Source organism: Capsicum annuum, chromosome 5 (assembly GCF_002878395.1).
Source record: "Capsicum annuum cultivar UCD-10X-F1 chromosome 5, UCD10Xv1.1, whole genome shotgun sequence".
Classification (NCBI taxonomy): domain Eukaryota; kingdom Viridiplantae; phylum Streptophyta; class Magnoliopsida; order Solanales; family Solanaceae; genus Capsicum; species Capsicum annuum.
This window is the reverse complement of record NC_061115.1, coordinates 25,820,533-25,843,269: the sequence shown is the minus strand read 5'-3', so window position 1 is coordinate 25,843,269 and position 22,737 is coordinate 25,820,533. Positions and strand designations below refer to the sequence as shown.

Genomic DNA, 22,737 nt, shown 5'->3' with positions numbered 1-22,737 from the left:
TGAAGAAGAAAACATGGAAAAAATACTTCAAGTTACATTAGACGGGCAAACTATCTTCTTTAGATCATACATGCATAAAAGGAAGTTTGAGGATGATAACTCAACTTTCTTCTTGACGTTTATGTTTTGGCATTATGTAAGTTTCCTAATCAGTAATATTATCATAGAATGTATTATAAATTCTATAATGATAATAGGATACCTAATTTTCTCTAGCTCATATTTTCTTCATGCTGGTTAATTAGTAGGGGTTTTGTTACCTCATTAAGATTGATAAGGTCTAGTCCCCTTACTTGTACTTATTCACATTGAGGATTTTATTATTAATAAAAGACCGCTGACACTTAATCTAGTGGTATTAATTAAAAAAAAAATGCCAAGTCAATAGTAAATAATTATTGATGGACGGAAGGAGTAATAATACTTTCTTCGTTTTAATTTGTTTGGTTTATTTTAACTTGATAAAAAGTTTAAGAAAATAATTTTTTTTTTTAATCTTATGATTTAAAATTAAAAATATGTCAAATATATTAAAATATCACTTGATCTTATGGACTTGAACATCATATGAAAAGTTGGAAATAAAAAATAGCTACAAAGAGACATTTTATTTTGAAATAAATTAAAAATAAAGTAATACAAGCAAATTGGAAAGAGAGAGTGACAACTCTCCATTTGCTCCAGTAATGCTCGATGGTTCCTTCAAATTTTGACAACTCATCAAAATAATAGTCACTGTTTTTGAATTTATTTATCTTACATACATCTTTAGTTCGTTTTTCAAAAATGTTGTTTTCGCAATAATTTTAAAATTTTAATTTTTCACATCACATATAATCGATAACACTGTCTACCAATATTAGGACAGATAATTGATAACACTGTCTACCAATGTTAGGAAAAATAAAAAAAAGTCATGATTATCCATCTACTTCTGTACTTCATAAACCACTATGTCGTGCATGCTCTTAATTATGTGCATGAGTTGTCAAAATCTTTTGTAACTATTGAGCATTAGTGTAGCAAAAGCCACTGGATTGGTCCCATCCCATATATTACCTGCACAATTGCTATACTGATGTGGCATCTGGAATTCACTCATTTTACTATTTTACTTTAAGTCAGATTCACTATTAGAATTAATGTTAGTAGCTTATTCTTCTTTATTTTATTTTTTTGGTTATTTCAAGTTAACAAGTTGGTGTGAGCTTGCTTAATTTGTTGGTCCCAGAAAGAACTATGGTAAACTGACAGTAAGCATAAAGCTTGCCAATTCATGATGTTATTTAAGTGGGTAAGAGATTATTAGACTATTCACGTTATTTTACTTGTTATAACATGTTGCATGTTTTATTTTCCTAGTAACGATTTCAACTTATTATAGACAGCTACGTGGAGTTATTTTTTGGGGATGTGATGGAGAAAAGATTTATATTGTCATAGTGTAGAAGTTAAACTTTACATCTATATTGTCGGTGTGTAGGAGTATATACATTGTCAGTGTAATAAAACTCCTTTGCAATATCATCAGGCTGCTTCAGGATATCTACACGTTAATCTTCTTAATTAAGTAGTATGAACTGATTTAAAAGAGATGCAAACAACTCCCATGTCTTGTCTTGCTAGGGAGGTTGTAGAGGACACGAATTAGGATAAAAAGTTGATATAAAACAGTCGTTGTCTTGCTATATATCCATCCATACTAGTAGTTGTAGTATACTAGTATTTCTCCGGTAGTTGTTCGTCCTTTGATTTCTATTACAATCGGTTGTTTCTTGTATTTCGACTATCATATTATTTTGTTGCAGTTACTGTCTTGTTACTTACTATATGTTGTTTTTGTTACTATCTGCTATTTCTTGACTACTTTGGATTTTTTTTGCTTGTGCCGAGGATCTATTGAAAACAGTCTCTCTACGTATTGAGGTAGTGGTAAGTTAATACCCCGCTTTGTGGATTATACGGGTGTGTTGCTGCAACAGCTCCCATTGAAAAGAACACCTTGCATTATCCATTTTAAGAAACATTCTTTTCATTGACATAATCTCTGTTCACAAATAAAAAAAAAAAAAACTAATTTGGTCGGTAGTGATAGTGGAGTTTAACAACCTTTTGTCCTTATGGTACATATAGTTGAGCCAAAAGAAGTCTTACAGTGTGGTAATAGGAAGGGTTGGAAAACCAAAAAAGATGACCAACAGCAGAAGAAATATGCTACATTTTGTTCATGTAATGCTTGTTATTCTTCATTGTTTCAATGCAGGATTTTGCACAGAGATAGATAGCATTACTAGCACTCAATCTCTGAGAGATCCTGGGATTTTATCTTCCCCAGGAGGCGTCTATAAGTTGGGATTTTTCAGTCCTCTAAACAGCACTAATAGGTATGTTGGTATTTGGTACAATGTTTCTGCAACAACTGTCATTTGGGTGGCTAATAGGGATAAACCTTTAAGAGATTCTTCTGGGGTTGTAAAGATATCTGGTGATGGAAATGTCGTTGTTATGAATGGAGAGGAGGAGATTCTTTGGTCATCAAATGTTTCAAGCTCTCAGGTAGACTCAATTGCGCTTCTCCAAGATTCTGGGAACTTTGTTCTTGTTGATCATCTGAACAATATGAGCACAATATGGCAGAGTTTTGAACATCCTTCTGATACAATTGTCCTTAAAATGATAATAGGTGAAAACACAAGGACCGGGGAGAGGGTAAAAATAGAATCTTGGAGAAGCCCTTGGGATCCTAATTTTGGAAACTTTTCCTTAGGAATGGGCTCTGCAAGCATTCCGCAGGTGTATATTTGGAAAGGCAGTCATCCGTATTGGCGAAGTGGTCAATGGAATGGCCAGATTTTCATTGGAGTGCTGGAAATGTATGGTACGACGCGAGGTGGATTTAGAGTAGAGAACAATAGCGAAGATACTCTATATTTCCCTGGCCCTAGTGGTTTTAATTCCTTAATGACGTTCGCCTTGGATTGGAAAGGACACGTGATTCAATCATATTGGGACGAGAATGAGAAAGACTGGAAGATAACATGGTCAGCTCCCAAAAACGATTGTGAAGTTTATGGAACTTGCGGTCCATTTGGGAGCTGCAATAATTTACAGTCGCCGATCTGTTCTTGTCTGAAAGGTTTCGAGCCAAAGTATAGGGAAGAATGGGAAAAGGGGAATTGGACCAGTGGTTGTGTTAGGTGCAGAGCTTTGCAATGTGAAGTAAATAATAAGAATAACTCAGGGGATTCAAGTAAAGAAGACAGATTTCTAAAGATGGAGTTGATGAAATTGCCTGATTTTGCAGAAAGGTCAAACACTAGAGAAGACCAATGTAGAAGCCAATGCTTGGGCAATTGTTCCTGCATAGCTTATGCATTTGTCTCAGGTATCGGCTGTATGTCCTGGACTAACAACTTGATTGATATTCAGCAGTTCCAACTCTGGGGGGAAGATCTCTATATTCGTGTGGCTCATTCAGAGCTAGATATGCATACTGGTGAGTGCAGCTTATTCTTTCATTCTAGATATCATGAACTTAAGTGGATTCCAATGGATATATTTGACGTTCACCATTTGTGTTTTACCTACATTGCAGATCATCAAAAAGGCATAACGAAAATTGTAATTCCAGTAATCATTGGTACTCTTACACTCTGTGTTTGTCTGATCATTTGCTCTTCAAGGATGACCAGACGTACAGGTAAAACAGGCTATAAAGTTTTTTTTTATTATACATGGCTATAGTTAACTCGTATCCCTACTGATACTAGGAGTGAAGACAAAGGAGGTTGTTTCAGTTGATAACAAAAATCCAGTTCATATGGAAGAAGTACCAGTCTTCAACCTTGATTTGCTTGAAAATGCAACATCCCGATTCCATGAGGATAATAAGCTTGGTCAGGGCGGTTTTGGTCCAGTTTACAGGGTACGATTTTATCTCTCTCGATTACTTTCTAAACTTTTAGTCAATGAAATTGGTGCTTCGCCCCAGTGAGGAGGTGTGAGAGGTTTACAAAAGTGGGTTTTAGGAAAGGTAGAGGTAGAACGAAGAAGCATTGTGGAGAGGTGATTAGATAGGACATGGTGAAGCTCTAGCTTTTTGAGGACATGACCTTAAATAGGAGGTTATGGAGGTCCCGGATTAGGGTAGAAGGTCAGTAGGTAATTGAGCGTTGCCTTGTTTCCTAGCTGGATACGTTGATGCATCGTACCTGTTCCCTATTTATACCAGTAGTAGTAGCATTTGGCTCGTATTTGCCTGTCTTACTGCTTTCGTTACTCGTTATTTACTGTGCTTCAGTTATCGCATTAGTTGATCATGGTTGTTGCTCTTCTTTTGAATGCTATGTTATGTTTTGCCTATTATTTTCTTTGTCCTTTAGTTATTCTTAGCTGCTCTGATGTTTGCTACTTGAGCTGAGGGTCTTGTGGAACAGCCTCTCTACCTCCTCAAGGTAGAGGTAAAGTCTGTGTATAGTTTACCTTCCCCAGATCCCACTTTTGGGACTACACTGGGTTTGTTGTTGTATGTTGTTGAGATTGGTGCTTCCTTCTAGGGAAAATTGGAAGATGGGAAAGAAATAGCAGTCAAGAGGCTTTCAAAAGCCTCGGGTCAAGGGCTCGAGGAATTCATGAATGAAGTGTTGGTGATCTCTAAAGTCCAACACAAAAACCTTGTTAGACTCTATGGATGTTGTGTGGATAAAGAGGAGAAGATGTTGATTTATGAATATATGCCAAAGAATAGCTTGGATGTGTTTCTCTTTGGTTAGTCCTTACTCTTAAACACTTTATACTTCTCATAATGTCAATGGGTGCATGTTGGATCCTCCAAAGTATTGAATTTTTAGAGGAACCGACATGAGTACATCAGCAGTTTTAGAGCATGTGAGCAACATTGCTCCATATTTCTTCTGAAGCAAAGTTAATCCTTGTTACTATTTTCAGAAAATTTAGAAAGTGACCCTCTTCTCAACATTCTTTATTCAAATTTGACTAACATACAGATGAAGGTCACCAAGACATTTTAGATTGGAGAAAACGTTTCACTATAATCGAAGGGGTTGGTCGAGGACTGCTTTATCTTCACAGAGATTCAAGATTGAAGATAATTCATAGAGATCTGAAGCCAAGTAACATTTTGCTCGATAATAATTTCAATCCAAAGATTTCAGATTTTGGCATGGCTAGGATTTTCGGATCTGACCAGGATCAAGCAAACACAAGGAGAGTAGTTGGTACTTAGTAAGTGGATATTGACCCCTATATAACATAGCTTTGCATAATTTTCTCCCCTAAAAAGACCATGGCATTTATTAACTATACTTTTTACACAAACGTAATGATGTTTTTACAGTGGATACATGGCCCCTGAATATGCAATCCAAGGAAGATTCTCTGAGAAATCCGACGTTTTCAGCTTTGGAGTTCTAGTGTTAGAGATTATAAGTGGCCGAAGAAGTACAAGTTCATGGATTGAGATGCCCTCTTTGAGCCTTTTGGGATATGTAAGACTCCTCTTATATGCTATTCAAAAGAGTACTCTTATGAAAATGCCAGTATTGAAAAACCTATGCAGTCAAACCTCTCTATAACGACATTGTTTGTCCTGACTACTATAACAAAATGTTGTTATATAGAACATATAATATAACATAACATGAAAAGTCGGTCAAACTTGACCATCGTAGTGAAATATTGTTATTGAGAGGTCCGACTATATGTACCTTGTATTTTTACCTTATAATGGTAGAATTACTTTTGCTGCCACTATTATTTATGCATATACTAGTTTCATAATCAACTTTTCTCTGTTTTCAGGCATGGAAGTTATGGAATGAAGAAGATTTATCAACTTTTATCGATCCGTTCATATTGAACCCGAGCACGAAAATGGAGATCAGAAAATGCATACAGATTGCTTTACTGTGTGTTCAAGAATTTGCTGAAGACAGGCCAAGTATTTCATCTGTTCTTGTCATGCTTACCAGTGAAATTTCAAGTCTTCCAGCACCATTACAACCTGCTTTTACTCAACGACATGAGATTAGAGAAACTAAGTGTACTTTGAACAATATTAGTATCACAAATCTTACTGGTAGATGACATGATCATGTGAAATTACTTTTTCAAGATATACTCAATTGTCATTAGGGATATAATGATCCCCCTAGCTCCAATCTCATATGTTATGATTTGAACATATTTTATTAAATTATTTGATATAAATGTATGTCATCTAATATTATTTTTCATAGTTACATTGAAAATAAGGTTACGACACAATCACATCAAATTGGTCGTTACACAGAATGAGACTTTTCGTCATTACCTAACGATGGCTAGGATAACAGGATGAACAATGACTTTTCGTTGTTTATCCACGCAAAATGGCTAGGATAACAGGATGAACGCAAAATGAAACTTTTCGTCGTTTATCCACTTAGTTACGTAACGATGGGTTTTAATAATATAATACAATAAAATTTAAGCAACAATCAAAACAAACATTTTATTTAAACTAACAATATAATATAGTAACAACCATCCAAACATAATGTATGGTGCATGAGTTGTCAAAATCTTTAGCAACTATTGATGAACATTAGTGAAGTAAAAGCTACTGGAGTGGATCCCATCCCATTCCTCACCAGCACTCAATTCTCACCCATTCCTCACCAGCACTCAATTCTCACACTTACGTGACATGTGGAATTCTCACTCATTTTACTGTTTTACTGCAAGTCAGATTCTCCATTAGAATTAACTTAGTTTTTTTTTTTCGTTTGTTCTTTCAATTAAGTAACTCAGTCTGCTTAAGTTATTGGTCCCAAGCTTGGATTTAAAAAAAAAAAAAGATTTAGCTAGACTAACAGTGAACCTAAAACTTGTCAATTCATGCCACAGTAAAATTTGTCAATTCATGATGTTATTTTAGGTTCGTGTAAAAGATAGTTAGATTTATAATTGCTTCTTTTATTTGCTGCGTAATGAGTTCAACATTTTATAACGACTACTTATAGTTATTTTTTGGGTGATCTAATTAAAAAATAAGATTTATATTTTCGGTCTGTTGCAATTGAATTCTGTATCTATATTGAATTTAATTTATATACATTTAATAAAACTCTTTTGCACTATAGGTCAATCAAGGATATCTATAATGAAAAATCGTTTTTTTCATTGGCATGATGATATCTACAAGTTAATATTCTTGTATGGTATGAACTGATTTAAAGGAGATGCAAACTACTCCCATTGAAAAGGACACCTTGCATTGTTCGTTTTCAAGATCGTTCTTTTCATTGGCATGATGATATCTACAAGTTAATAATCTTGTATGGTATGAACTGATTTAAAGGAGATGCATACAACTCCCATTGCAAAGGACACCTTGCATTGTTCGTTTTAAAAATCGTTTTTTTCATTGGCATGAAAATCTCTGGGGTTCACAAATAAAATAACCTAATTTGGTGGCTTGTGATAGTGGAATTTAGCATGTTGTTCATTTGGTACATATAACGGCCTAGTAGGGCTTTGAGCTAAAAGTGACAACAGAGTTTGAAAATGATGTGTAGGTGACTCAATTCTTAGTAATTGAGTGGAGGTGACAATTACTTTATTATGGATTAAAAAAGTTGGGTAAGTTTGAGAATAACCCATAAATTTTTAAATTTACACCTTGATCCAAATGTTTACCTAATATAACGAAAAACGGAGGGAAAAAAGGCGTGTTTCTCTCTTCTCATCCATTGTTGTTTTCTCTCTCTTAGCGATTTTTGTTGTTCATTGTTGCTGCTGCTTTATTTATCATCTTCTGCTTCATTATCATCATCTTCTACTTCATTATCATCTTCATCTTCTTCTTGTTGACCATTGTTGTTGTTATTGTTACCGCTACTGTTGCTATTTGACCAATTTCTTAGGTCAAATTTTATTTTGTACATCAGTTTCCGCTTTGGCATTACTTCATAGGAGACTTTGATAAGTCAAATTATGATTTTTAGTTGAATTTGTGATCTGGGTAACTGCTATTGTGCTGTTTTTTCAACAATAGATAGCACGCGAACATGAATGAAACATAAGTATGATCTGTTTAAACAGATCAATCATCTGTTGCGACAGATAAGACATCTGTTTCAACGAAAGACTCATATGTTGGATTTATGTTTATGGTTCTATAGTGTCGTAACATGAATTGAACAGATGGGTCATCAGTTGTAACATATGACCCATCTATTGTTACAAATTAGTTATATGGTGCAACATGATAAATATCTATTGCAATAGATTAGTAACCTGTTGCAACAGAACCTGAACTCGATTCTAACAGACGTATCATCTGTTGCAATAGGGTAAATATCTGTTGCAATAGATTAGTAACCTGTTGCAAAGAACTTTAACTCGATTCCAAAAGATACGTCGTCTATTGCAACAGGTAATTTATCTATCGCAACAGGTTAATTATCTATTACAACATGTCACTCATCTGTTAGAATCAGCTTCAAAGGTGCCTTAGCACTTAACATCTATCCCAACAAGTGCTTCATCTGTTGTAACAGATATATAGTCTATTACAATATATGATTCACCTATTACAACAGATGACTCGTCTGTTAAAATCAGCTTCAGGAACGTAACATGAATTCCAACAGGTAAGTAATCTGTTGCGACTGATCACTTATATGTTGCAACTTATTTTTCATATGTTGTAACAGATTACACATTTGTTGGGATTCATGTACGGCACTATGAAATCACTATTAACTTTTTTTAACAAATGACTTTATTTAGGTACCACTAATAGAGTGATCAATAACAATAGGGGTGGATTTTCATGGTCAATGGATCGAGAAGAGCAATCGATATGTATGGCGTTGGAAGGAAGGTGAAATGCTAAAGACGATAACTATGACAATCCAAAGTAATGTTTTATATAATGATTCTGTGAACTTAATAATCAGCTATTGTGGATTGAAGTGTCAACCGGTAGAACTCGTCATCAGCTACATGCATAGCTCCTTTAAAAATCAGATGGTACTACCTTTTAAAATAATCGATCAGGATCAATTGTGTACTTATCTCAGTAATTCATCCAGGCCAGTGTTAAGGGTATACGTGGTTAAAAAGACAAGAGAGAATGAGAACCAAAGTGTAGAAGAAGAAGAAGAACAATACATCTTTGATGATAGGTTGGATGATTTAGACATGAATGTTCCAGCTGATGATCAAACACCTACGCCTATTGATGCGACCAATACGGTGGGCAGTTCTTCTCGATCGACCCAATCTGGCAATCTTTAAGATGACGAGACCAACTTTATCAATGGAATATCATTCAAAAATAAGGCATAACTATCTACCACTTTGTTTATTTCTTTCTTGAAAAAAGATTTCAGAATAAAGAAGGTAATTAATTTGTAATGCCCTGATTTTCTGAACCGGAATGCTACACGGTGCTCATGACCCTGAAGAACCATAAGCTAACCCATGACTGATATATGTACCTGATCACTGCATAATATAATGTAATAAATGTGGAAAGCTGGTGAAAACTTGCCATAAGGTTCAAAACGTCTAAAATACTCAAAACAGAAAACTGAATACTAATATATCTGTCTGAAAAGCCTCTAACTATCTGAACTGTGGAGTTGATGGGACATGTCCCCAACTAACTCCGTCTACTAAAAATAAACTGAATCTAATGAAGTACTAAAATAAGAAATATCCTCGGATGATGAGGACTCACTGCTACGTCTACTGCTACTGATTGAGTTTGGACTGTTAAGGTTGCTCTGGGGCTTGTGCGTCTTAACCTATGGCGTAAAGTAAAACACCATAGCGTAAATGTGTCAGTACGTAGGAATGTACTGAGTATGCAAGATGGGGTGAGACTGAATGCAAGGCCTTATGCATGCACATAACTTAACTGAATAACATGAGAGTACTGAATGAGAATAAATACATAAATGTACAAACTAAAACTGAATTGTCATAACTCTGAAACTAACTTCTGAATACATAAACTTCTTACAACTGAGCTTATTAATACTGGGATACTGAATAACTGAGTTCTGAACTTACTAATATTGACTAACTGATCTGAGATCAAACCTATCTAGCGAAGGATCTTCAAATCTCATTGGCACTGTTACTGATTAACTTTATGTGAGACCAGACCTATCTAGCGGGTGGTCTATGGAACTATCTGAGTTTCTTACTGAGTTGGGTGACTGTATTTGACAGTCCTGATTTTTGTATTCTACTCGGAATACTGATACTGAAACTGCAACTGTGGGAGTGCTCACTTAACCGACATGCCCCGAATCTAAACTGGTGGGGTCTAACTTGTAACCCCAGCTAGAAGGGTGTCAATACTATGCCACGAGTAGAGACCTCTGATATGGTCAAGCCTCTCTACTGGGTGACCCTGAATAGAAAGTCAAGCCTAAGGAAATATAATAGTCAATTTAAGCCTTAATCTGATTGGTGACTCCTGGTCCTGGGCTGGCTACACAGTTCTGGAGTACAGGAATTGCTACTAACGACTCTACCTCTATGAAGGAAAAGTCGTCATCCCTGCACTCGCTCGGTGCTAGATCCTACTCCCAACTGAAAGACACTAACTTGATTATTAGAACTGCACTTAGACTAAGCTGAATCTGTTACTGATCATATTTCTTGACTGAGATGACTGAGTTCACTTGGTTCCGTTATCTAACGGAATACTACTGAATCTACTATCTGACTGAATGATACTAAGTTTCTGATTTGATTTCTTGAATACTACTAAGATCTGAGCTGAGTACTGAACTAAAGTTGGAATGCTAAAGATACTTAGATTACTAAGATTTCTTAAGTTCTATAACTATCTGAGAGTTCTGAATTCTGTAACTGACTGAGTTCCTTTGATCATAGCACGACTGAAATTATCTTGAGACTGACTCGACTCTAGGTACACAACTATATTTTTTGAGTACAAGTACCCCCAGGACTCGATAGAAGGAAACTGACAACATGACTTCTTGAATTCATGACCAATCATCAATATCATAGCAATAGATTCACCATACACTCAAAAAGACATCTCTTCAAGCACTTGGAAATATTAAAATATATTTGTATAGGGAATGCATGCCAATACTTCATAACTCATCCCACAAGGTCTTACAATAACCACGTAACATGCATTCAAAGTTACATAACTGGGGATTTCATGCTAACATATAACAATTCATTCAACAAGGAATGCACAAGGATGGGAATGGACACAACATGCTATGATTCATTCACTATGGTCCTTCAACAAACACTTAGCGTGTGTGGCTTATACTTAATTTGGAAGTTTTAAGTCAACATGCTATAATGACCCAATTTCCTTCACACAAGCATTTTATCAAACACATAGGAAACATGCTTTGGTCATATCACAATTTCTATACCTAATTCCCATGAATAATTAATCAACATACAACTTGAAGGGATTTATCATGAACATCACATAATTACTACACAATAGGGTCAAAGTTTGCAACTTTATGATCATAACATGAATTAAAAATCAACAACAACATAACCTTCAAACTCAATTCACATAAACCATGAAAAACACATAAATTTATAATCTTAAATTCAGAAAGAGGGATTCTTGAACTTCTTGGCGGAAGGGAACCAAGAATCAATACTTGCATACCTTAGTTTCTTGATTTGAAGAGACTTGACGGAGGAATCTTTATGATTTGAGTCTTGAACTATGAACCCTAGCTCTTGTTCTTGAACAATTTTGAGAGAAACTAATAATATTTTGGTGAAAATATGCGGAATCTTATGTTAAAAGGTATATATAAGGGTTAGAAGGTAATAATTTTTCCCTTGGAAACACGGAGCTGAAAGCTAATTTTTGGCCCAAGGCTATAGGCACGACGATGCGTTGGCTAGAGCACTGCTATAACCAGGGCGGCGCCTTGCTATAGCAGTGCTAAGACCAGGGCGATACCTTGGTGTTTGCAGTGCTGAAAGCTGGGTGACGCCTTGATATCGCCCTGAGCTACTATTTCCGAAATCCAAACGTGCCCTTATGCTATCCAAAAAATTCTGAAACTTACCCGAGATGTACTACGACCTTTCCCTATCGCAACGCAACTTGAAAAATCTAAAAACGGAGGTCGGGAAGGTCATGAAATAATTTGTCAAAGTTCGAAAGGCTTATGGAAATGAAAAAGTGTCAACACTTAGCCAAATTTTTAAGTGCTAAGCTTTTCTTGGCAAGTTTAAAAGAGCGTTAATGACTCAGAAAATTTGCGGGGTCTTACATTATCTCCCCCTTGGGAATATTCGTCTTCGAATATCGCTTGATAGACTACGAGTATTAATCTACTGGACTTACTTAAGAGGTGAGAACATCTGAAACATGGCTATGTGACTGGAACTACTAATACACTGAGTTCTTACACTGAACATGCATATCTGATGCATGGAATACACAGCTGAAGCTATTGATAAGCTGAGTTCTAATAACAGACATGCATATTTGATGCATGGATACTTGACTGAGTTACTTTCATGAACGCATAACTGACTACACTGATAAGCTAAACTTTTCTACTGAACACACATATCTAATGCATGAGCATATGACTGGACTGATTCTTGAAAGCATGACTGATTATGCAATAATGACTGATGCAAAGCTTGTAATGAGAATATAAGCATAAAACTAAATGAATTTAAGGGATTGAGAACTTCAGGGAGTCATGGAGTATCTCCCCCTAGAGATACTATGCCCCGCTAAGCACACTTACCTTACTGATGTAATCTATGAACTAAATTATAACTGCACCTCGGGAGTCTGAAACTAATGCATATCATGAAAATAAAAGACTCATACGTACCCGAATCTATGTCAGGGAAAATTTTTGAATCGTGACGAGTCTAAAGTGAATAGAGTCGATTCTGACGCTGACCACTAGTGGCACTAGGAGTGGTGCCCTACTAATGCGAATCTTTACCTTTCTGATCTAACACTCTGCACTCCCACATTCTGTGATCTGGGTTACCACATCCAAAACATACCTAACTTTTAGCTCTGCACGCACCTAAATGGTTCTTGCCACACTCTCTACAAAACGGATAGGTGCGCTCACTTCTAACACTAATCTGCGCTTTGGAGATTGGCGCCCCATCAAGACTAAAATCTCTGAAGTTTGGTGCGAGCACACTAGCTGAGGATGGAGCTGGTACTGAAGTTTTCTGACTATGGTGTGAACGATTACCACCCTATGACCCGGCCTGGGAAAAACTATAACTACCTATTCTGATTTCTTATTGGATCTCTCCCTCTCCTTAGATTATCTACCTCTATCTACTGGGCATGCATCATTAACCTATTAAGATCCATATCTCTATTGAGCATAGTAGTTTTACACTCCTTCAACACCAACCCGGACACACCAGTCACAAACTTACTCATACTCGCTCTAGGGTCAGCTATCAAGTCGGGAGCATACTTAGCTAACTGATTGAACTTAAGACAATACTCTTTCATTTTCATGGAGCCTTATCTCAGTTTCATAAACTCTTCTACCTTAGCTTCTCTCATCTCTAGCGGGAAAAACTTATCTAAGAAGGCATCCTAAAATACTTGCCAAGTCATGAGAGCTACATCATCCCCTCTACTCTTCTTCCACATCACTACCCAATCATGAGCAATATCCTTCAGCCTATAGGATACTAACTCTACACTCTCCTCCTTAGACACATGTATAATTTGGGTGATCTTCTTCACCTCCTCAAGATAAAGATGTGGGTCTTCACCTGCTATTGATCTAAAGAATTCTGGCAGGTTCATTCTCATGAAATTTCTGATCCTGGCTGCGGCTGAATCCCTATCTTACTGAGGGAGGGCTGCAGCCTGACGATTTCCCTGAACATTAGTCATCATAGCTTGAGCTAGAGCCTAAAAAGCTACCCAAAACTCTGCATATGACACATTCTCATTCAGAGGATCTACGAGCTGAGGTGGCTGATTGTCATACCTATGGGCATTATCTCTATGATGAGACATGTACTACAAATAGAAGAAGAATAAGAATTATACTGAGAGTTCAACTTGAGCTTTTGCTCACTGGCACGACATAAATACTGAAAGAAGGTAAACTATTCCTAAAACATCTTATAGCCTCTTGTACAGAAATATGGCGCGCAACACACCCATGCACAAGACTCTATTAGATGCGGCTTTTCAGACTCCCTAGGACACCATTGAACCTTAGGCTCTAATACCAAGTTTGTAACGCCCCAATTTTCTGAAACGAAATGCTACACGGTGCTCATGAACCCGAAGGACCACAAGCTAACCCATGACTGATATTTGTACCAGAACACTGCATAATATAATATAATAAATATGGAAAGCTGGCAAAACTTTCCATAAGGTTCAAAACGTCTAAAATACTCAAAACTGAAAACTGAATACTAATACATCTGTCTAAAAAGCCCCTAACTATCTGAACTGTAGAGTTGATGGGACATATCCCTAACTAACTCTGTCTACTAAAAATAAATTGAATCTAACGAAGTACTAAAATAAGAAACATCCTCGAATAATTAGGACTCACTGCTATATCTACTGCTGCTGATTGAGTCTGGACTGCTAAGGGTGCTCTGGGGCTCGTGCTTCTTAACCTATGGCATAAATTAAAAAACTATAGTGCAAATACGTCAGTACGTGGGAAAGTACTGAGTATGCAAGATGGGGTAAGGTTGAATGCAAGGCCTTATGCATGCACATAACTTAACTGAATAACATGAGAGTACTGAATGAGAATAAATGCATGAATGCACAAACTAAAACTGAATCGTCATAACTCTAAAACTAACTTCTGAATACATAAACTTCTTACAACTGAGCTTATTAATACTAGGATACTGAATAACTGAGTTCTGAACTAATTGATATAGACAAACTGATCTGAGATCAAACCTATCTAGCGGAGGATCTTTAAATCTCGTGGGTACTGATACTGATTAACTTTATGTGAGATCCGGCCTATCTAGCGGGTGGTCTATGAATCTATGGAACTATCTGAGTTCCTTACTGATCTGGGTAACTTTATCTGATAGTCCTGATTTTTGAATTTTACTCGAAATACTGATACTAAAACTGCAACTATGGGAGTGCTCACTTAACTGACATGCCCCAAATTTGAACTAGTGGGGTCCAACCTGTAACCCCAGCTAGAAGGGTGTTAATGCCGTGCCACGGGTAGAGACCTCTGCTATGGTCAAGCCTAAGGCAATATAATAGTCAAGTCAAGCCTTAATTTGATGGGTGACTCCTGGTCCTGCGCTGGCTACGCAGTTCTGGAGTACAGGAATTGCTACTAACGACTCTACCTCTTTGAAGGAAAAGCCGTCATCCTTGCACTCGCTCGGTTCTAGATCCTACTCCCAACTTAAAAACACTGACTTGATTCTTAGAACTGTACTTAGATTGAGTTGAATCTGTTACTGATCGTCTTTCTTGACTGAGCTGACTGAGTTCACTTGGTTTTGTTATCTGATAGAATACTACTAAATCTAATATCTGACTGAATGATACTAAGTTTCTAATTTGATTTTTTGAATGCTACTGAGATCTGAGTTGAGTACTGAACTAAATTTGGAATGCTAACGATACTTAAATTACTAAGATTTCTTAAGTTCTATAACTATCTGAGAGTTCTGAATTCTGTAACTGACTGAGTTCCTCTGATCATAGCATGACTGAAATTATCTTGAGACTGACTTGGATCTAGGCACACAACTATATTTTTTGGGTATAAGTACCCCCAGGACTCGATAGAAGGAAATTGACAGCATGACTTCTTGAATTCATGACCAATCGTCAACATCATAGTAATAGATTCAGTATACACTCAAAAAGACATCTCTTCAAGCACTTGGAAATATTAAAATATATTTGCATAGGGAATGCACGCCAGTACTTCATAACTCATCCCACAAGGTCTTACAATAACCACATAACATGCATTCAAAGGTACATTATTGGGGATTTCATATCAACATATAACAATTCATTCAACAAGGAATGCACAAGGATAGGAATACACACAACATGCTATGATTCATTCACTATGGTCCTTCAACAAACACTTAGCGTGCATGGCTTATACTTAATTTGGGAGTTTCAAGTCAACATGCTATAATGACCTAATTTCCTTCACACAAGCATTTTATCAAACACATAGGAAGCATGCTTTGGTCATATCACAATTTCTACACGAAATTCCCATGAATAATTAATCAACATACAAATTAAAGGGCGTTATCATGAACATCACATAATTACTACACAATAGGGTCAAAGTTTGCAACTTTATGATCATAACATGAATTAAAACTCAACAACAACATAACCTTCAAACTCAATTCACATAAACTATGAAAAACACATAAATTTATAATCTTAAATTTAGAAAGATGGATTCTTGAACTTCTTGGGTGGAAGGGACCACCCAAGAATAAACACTTGCATACCTTAGTTTCTTGATTTGTAGAGACTTGACGGAGGAATCTTTGTGATTTGAGTCTTGAACTATGAACCCTAGCTCTTGTTCTTGAACAATTTTGAGAGAAACTAACAATATTTTGGTGAAAATATAAGGAATCTCGTGTTAAAAGGTATATATAAGGGTTGGAAGGTTACAATTTTGCCCTTGGAAACACGGAGCTGAAAACTAATTTTTGGCCCAAGGCTATAAGCAGGGCGACGCCTTGGCTAGAGTACTGCTATAACTTGGGCAACGCCTTGCTATAGCGGTGCTAAGACCAGGGCGATGCCTTGGTGTTTGCAGTGCTGAAAGCTAGGCGATGCCTTGATATCGCCCTGAGCTACTATTTTTGAAATCCAAACGTGCACTTATGCAATCCAAAAAATTCTAAAACATACCCGAGATGTACTACGACCTTACCCCATCACAACGCAACTTGAAAATCTAAAAAGAAGGTTAGGAAGGTCATGAAATAATTCGTGAAAGTTTGGAAGGCTTATGGAACTGAAAAAGTTTCAACACTTAGCCAAATTTTTGAGTGCTAAGCTTCTCTTGGCAAGCTTAAAATAGCGTTAACAAATCGAAAAATTTGCAGGGTCTTACATAATTTGAGCAGTGTCTTTTGCTACAAATGTGCTAATCCAAACTGCAAATGATGGTTGAGAGCGGTGAAGTACGTAAGTTCTGATAGATTCGTCATTCATAAATATGAAAAGTATCACACATGTGGTTCGGAGCACTTCTCGGTCTAAAATCCTCACGCCACGTTAAAGGTTCTCAGTGAATATTTTAATAATAGTTTTCCAAATGGAAAAGGCCCTTTTACATTGGTTATGGCTAATCAACTCCTTACGAAATTGGGTGTCCTGGTCAGTTATTGGAAGATATATACGTCCATGAGGATTGCCAAGGACTTGGTTAGGAGGAAACACGAGCATAGGTATGCAATCCTGGATACTTACCATTTCATGATTTAGTCCATAAATCCCAAAAGTAAGACGGTGTTTCATGTTAATGAAAACGGAAGGTTCAAGTAATTTTTTTTTATCCTATGGTACTTGGATTCATGGTCTTTGACATTTGACAAAAGGCATAGCCATTGACGGCACCTTCTTGAGGAGCAGGTATAATAGAGTTCTGCTAGCGGCGGTGGCACGGGATATGGAGAATCACATTTTTCCTGTCATTTTTTATGTAGCAGACAAGGAATGTGATGCCTCTTATGAATTTTTTTGAACAACTGCAAAGCGCGTTGAAGATACCGAAGAGTTGTGTTTTGTTTCAGATAGGCATCTAAGTATTCCAAATATGGGTTCAATTTTCTTTACTTCAACTTACTTTGGTTGTTCCATCAGGCATCTTGGAGAGAACATTCGAACCAACTATCATAATGAAAGGGTCATGACCCTTTTTATAGAGCAGCTAAATCATATAGTAGAGGGGAGTTTTTAAATATTTCAATCAAATAGCAGATGTGCATCCCAAGGCAGCAGAACATCTTGTACGTGTCGATTTCGAGAGATGGATCCGGGCATTTTGTCTGGCAGATAGGTACATTCTTATGATTTAAATGTCTTGTTTGAGTTACAAGTTTAGTATGATGTTGTACTAAGTGATTCTTTTATATAGGTACAATATTATGACATCAAACATAGTTGAATCAGTGAATTCATTATTTGGCGATAAAAGAGAATTTCCCATCAAGGCTCTATTTGAAAAAATAAATAAGAAGTATGGCCAATTTTTAATGAAAGGCGTGTGCAGCTTGAGGGCACAAGAACCCCATTTGTTCTAGAAATCAAAAAAATAATATCAACGAACATCAATCTGGAGAATAGGTTAGTATCTCATCACATAGAAGATTATAAGTTCAGTATCAAAGGTCATGGTGATGTTGTCACGGACGATTTTCAAATAAGATCTTGTACGTGCAGAGTTTTTGAATTGGACAAATACCCTATCCACATGCTATGGCAGCGCTTCAAGCTCAATATGGTGTAAAATATGGACCTAAAATTTACGAGTACTCCTCTCCATATTATTCAATGGAAAAATATACAATGGAATATAGTGGGCATATTACTTCGGTGCCTCCCGAAGAATCTTGGGTTATTCCTACAAAGCTTTTGGGGAGATTAATACCTCCTCCATATATTGACCCAAGTACTATCAAATCGGAAACAAATCCATATAAGAGGAGGTGTGGATTCAGAGAATCATTTCCATCAAGAAGAAACAAGTGCTCCGTATGTAAACGCGTTGGACACAAAAGAACTACATGCCCTGATCGTAATCCATCATGATCTTTGTAATTGCAAAAACTTGTATTGTTGTTTGTTGTGGACTTTTATATATGTAACTCATTGTTGTGAACGTAATGTTATCATTTATTATATATAAAATATTTTTTTGAATAATTTGTGCATCAATAAAAAAAGCAAAACATGAACTATATATAGCAGACCATAATTATTTTCAACAGATTACCTATCTGTGGCAACAGATGGACATTGGCTGGAAGAACATAACACAGTTCCATCAAAATGGAATGTTTTTCTCCAACAGATGGATAATCTGCTGACAAAATCCCAACAGATGATCCATCTGTTGAAAGAACTTAAATGCCAAAATTGCTATTACTGCTGGATTCAAAATTGCTCCTTACCTCCAACAGTCTATATGTTAACATGTTTAGAAGAAGAAATAGACAATAAAAATTAAATAAGAATTAAAAATCCAAAGTCGACCAATAAAAAATAAAATACATTACGTATAGATCTGATATAGAATTAAAAAAACACATTCTAATTATTATTATTATAAGCAAAAGTATTATTATTTCCAGCCGAACAATCTTTAATCGGCAACAGCAAGTCCCTCCTAAGCTTGTAAATCTCCATGATCATCCGCGCTCTCATGGCGGACAACTCCCATCGCAAGTCCTAAACCCGCGACTCAAGTTCTCAGACTGTGTCCTGTAGAATTGCAATGTCTCAATTTGTATCAGTCATCTCTAGAACATGAATGAATTGACAAAAAATAAACACAAAAGTAAAGATAAGAGTCTGAATGTAATACAATGTATACTACGAACTGGTAGATTTACATAGAAGAAAAAAAGTTACCTCAACGAGAAAGGAATATGCTCTTTGAAGAGAAGTGGTTGAAGATGTAATCCGAAAAGAAAAAATGCAAGAAATAAATAAAAGTAGAAAGACCTATTTATAGAGGATTGAATCTGAATGTGTTAGGAAAAAAGGCACGACTGTTCAGGTCCATTGTATTAATTACATTCAAACTACTGGCTTTTTGTTTTCTATGAAAAGACGTGACTTTTTATTTTACATCCAAACTTCTCACCTTTTCAAAATGGTTTGAAACTTAATAACATCCATTATTATTGAGTTGTTGCAATAGATAGTTTTGGCAAAAAGGCACGACTTTTTAGGTCCATTGTATTAATTACATTCAAACTGCTGGCTCTTAGTTTTATATAGAAAGACGCGACTTTTTCTTTTACATTAAAACTTCTCACCTTTTCAAAATCGTTTAAGACTTGAGAATTAATCACATACATTATTGTTGAGCTGTTGTAACAGATCCACTATCTGTCTCAATAGATAACCTACTGTTGCAACAGATTTACCATCACTTGCAACAGATGGTCTGTATGTGCAACAGATGATACATCTGTTGTAGCATATGTATTATCTATTGCGATAGATGGCCCATCTGTTGGAGAAGATATTTTGATTTCTTCTAACAGCTAATTCATCAGTTGCAATAGATGGGGAATTAATCTAAATTAGTGACTGTTTTACTATATAAACAGATTTAAAAACAAAAAAATTAAAATTCACGACTTGTAGCACTTGTTTTTTCTTGATGTACATGTAGTCCTCTGACATTGAAGATGGTTACCCTTTGAGCCTCCATAGTCTTGTACACTATTTAACGATGGGAAGTGAAGAATAAACATTATCCAACATTAATAGGTAGGAAGAATAAGGTGCGTGCAGATGAAAGAATCCACTTTCATTCATGGGAGTTATGTATTATTGATTAGGCTATCTTGACATATACACATAAAGTACAATAATTTTATGAATGCAGTTTTTTATCGATTAGACATTGATTCTTCAAATGAAATTCTGCATTTTACAGTTTAGTTTGATAGGTGTGAACTGATAAGGTTAAAGGGTTCCAATACTATCGGGTCAATACCCTATTACAATTTAATAATGGTTTTGCTTATGTTTATGTGTCAAGTTTGGGGAAGGGTTTAAGTTTATGACAGAAGTGTAAATATCAAATAGTGATTGGACCAATTTGAAGGGTTCAATGGACTTTTGAAAGGCCTCCAAAGCCTTGCACTTCAGCAAACAAGAATGTAAAACTAATAGAAATTTCCCTGGTCCAAATATATATGGATGGGTTGCACGAGAAGACTATTATAAAGCAGAAGGTGATTGGAAGTATACTTGTGTGGGAAGGTCGGATGGAGAAGACCATATATCAACTCAGACCTTATTAAATAAGAAACAAAGGGAAGTAAGCAAGGAACTTCTAGCCAATCTGGCCAATGAAATAACTTGAAAGACGAAAAAATTGAATGAGTTTCAAATGTGGAAGTGCATCCAAATATTAAAATCCATCAGTCGTTCTTGAAAAAGAAAAATGGTAAAGAGGACTAGAGCTGGACACTTTGCTAGAGACTACAACTAGCTAGTGTGGCCTAAATAAAGACCCACAAAGACGAGGACAAGAACTCTAAGGAACCAGCTTGGCGAGCACTGATGGTGGTAAGATTATCGGTTAGGCTCAAAACTTGAACCAACAACTCCTGAAGAAAAATAAAGGGATCAAACCAAGGCATCAATTTCTGAAGTCTAACTTGCATCCTATGCCTTCTGTTTGTGGTTCTGATCAGGTCAACGACAGTAGAAACAAAAAGGTCTGAAGTTGGGGAAAAATCCTATGCCTTGTTGTTTACACTACCTTTGACCAGACCAAAGCCATAAATATGAGGAATGGGATACAAGTTAACCTTTAGAATTGCCACCTTGGCTTGATCCCATACTTTTACTTCAGGATTTATTGGTTCAGGTTTTGTTCCTGACTAACAATCTTATCACTATCAGTGCTCGCAAAGCTGCAACCTTAGAGTTTTGCTCCTACATTTTATGGGTCTTCATTCAGGCCACTCTAGCTAGTTACAGACCCCTAACAAAGTGCACAACTCCAATCTACTTTACCATTTTTCTTTTTCACGAACGACTGATGGATTTTCATTTTTGGATACACTTTCACACTGGTAGCTCATTCAATTTTTTTATTTTTCATGTCAATTTCATCAGTCAGTTTTGCTGCACTTTTCTTTCTACCCTATGTTTCTTCTTTAATAAGGTCTGAGTTGATATATGGTCTTCTCCACCCCCCCTCCTCACACAAGTATTCTTCCAATCACCTTCTGCTTTATAATAGTCTCCTCGTGTAGCCCATCCATATAAATTTGGACCAAGGAAATTTCTATTAGTTTGCTATTCTTGTTTGTTGAAGTGGGGGTCTTCGGAGGCCTTTCAAAAGTCCATTGAACCTTTAAAATTAGTCCAACACTATTATATATTTACACTATCGCCAATAACTTGAACCCTTCCCCAAACTTGATCATAAATATTAGCAAAATCTTTATTAAATTGTAACAGGATATCAACACCACCTACTTAGTCCCTTAGCCTTACCAGTTTGAACCTAACAAACTTAACTGTAAAATGCAGGATCTCGTTTGAAAGATTAGGCACGAGATATTAATGCCTAATAGGTAAAGAACCAACAACAACAACAACAACAAACCCAGTGTATTCCCACCTAGTGGGGTCTGGGAGGGGGGTAAGATGTACGCAGTCCATACCTCTACCTCTAAAGAAGTAGAAAGGCTGTTTCCGATAGACCCCCGGCTCAAGGCACGAGATACCACACAAACACATAGTAAAGCACAGAAGCAGATTACATAACATAAATACGTCACCCATAAGTAATATAAAACAGAGGAAAGCACAGGAAAGCACACAGATTCGTAATAAAACATGGAACACGGAACACGGAATCATAACAGGAAAAAACCCAACCAAGTAATTCCCTACACTAGCGACCCAAACTGGCCCTAGTCCTCTGCCCTAATTCGCGT

At 36.3% G+C, this 22,737-nt stretch overlaps 1 protein-coding gene across 1 annotated transcript; it reads left to right on the top strand.

The window, feature by feature from the left end:
• The first annotated feature begins 1,183 nt into the window (after positions 1–1,183).
• LOC107870475 (G-type lectin S-receptor-like serine/threonine-protein kinase At1g11330) lies at positions 1,184–6,257 on the top strand. The gene is made up of 7 exons (XM_016717010.2): positions 1,184–3,496; positions 3,596–3,700; positions 3,771–3,925; positions 4,557–4,767; positions 5,007–5,244; positions 5,357–5,507; positions 5,821–6,257. The coding sequence occupies exons 1-7, from the start codon at positions 2,191–2,193 to the stop codon at positions 6,103–6,105; spliced, it is 2,451 nt and encodes an 816-aa protein (XP_016572496.2). The 5' UTR covers positions 1,184–2,190; the 3' UTR covers positions 6,106–6,257.
• Positions 6,258–22,737: the final 16,480 nt, after the last annotated feature.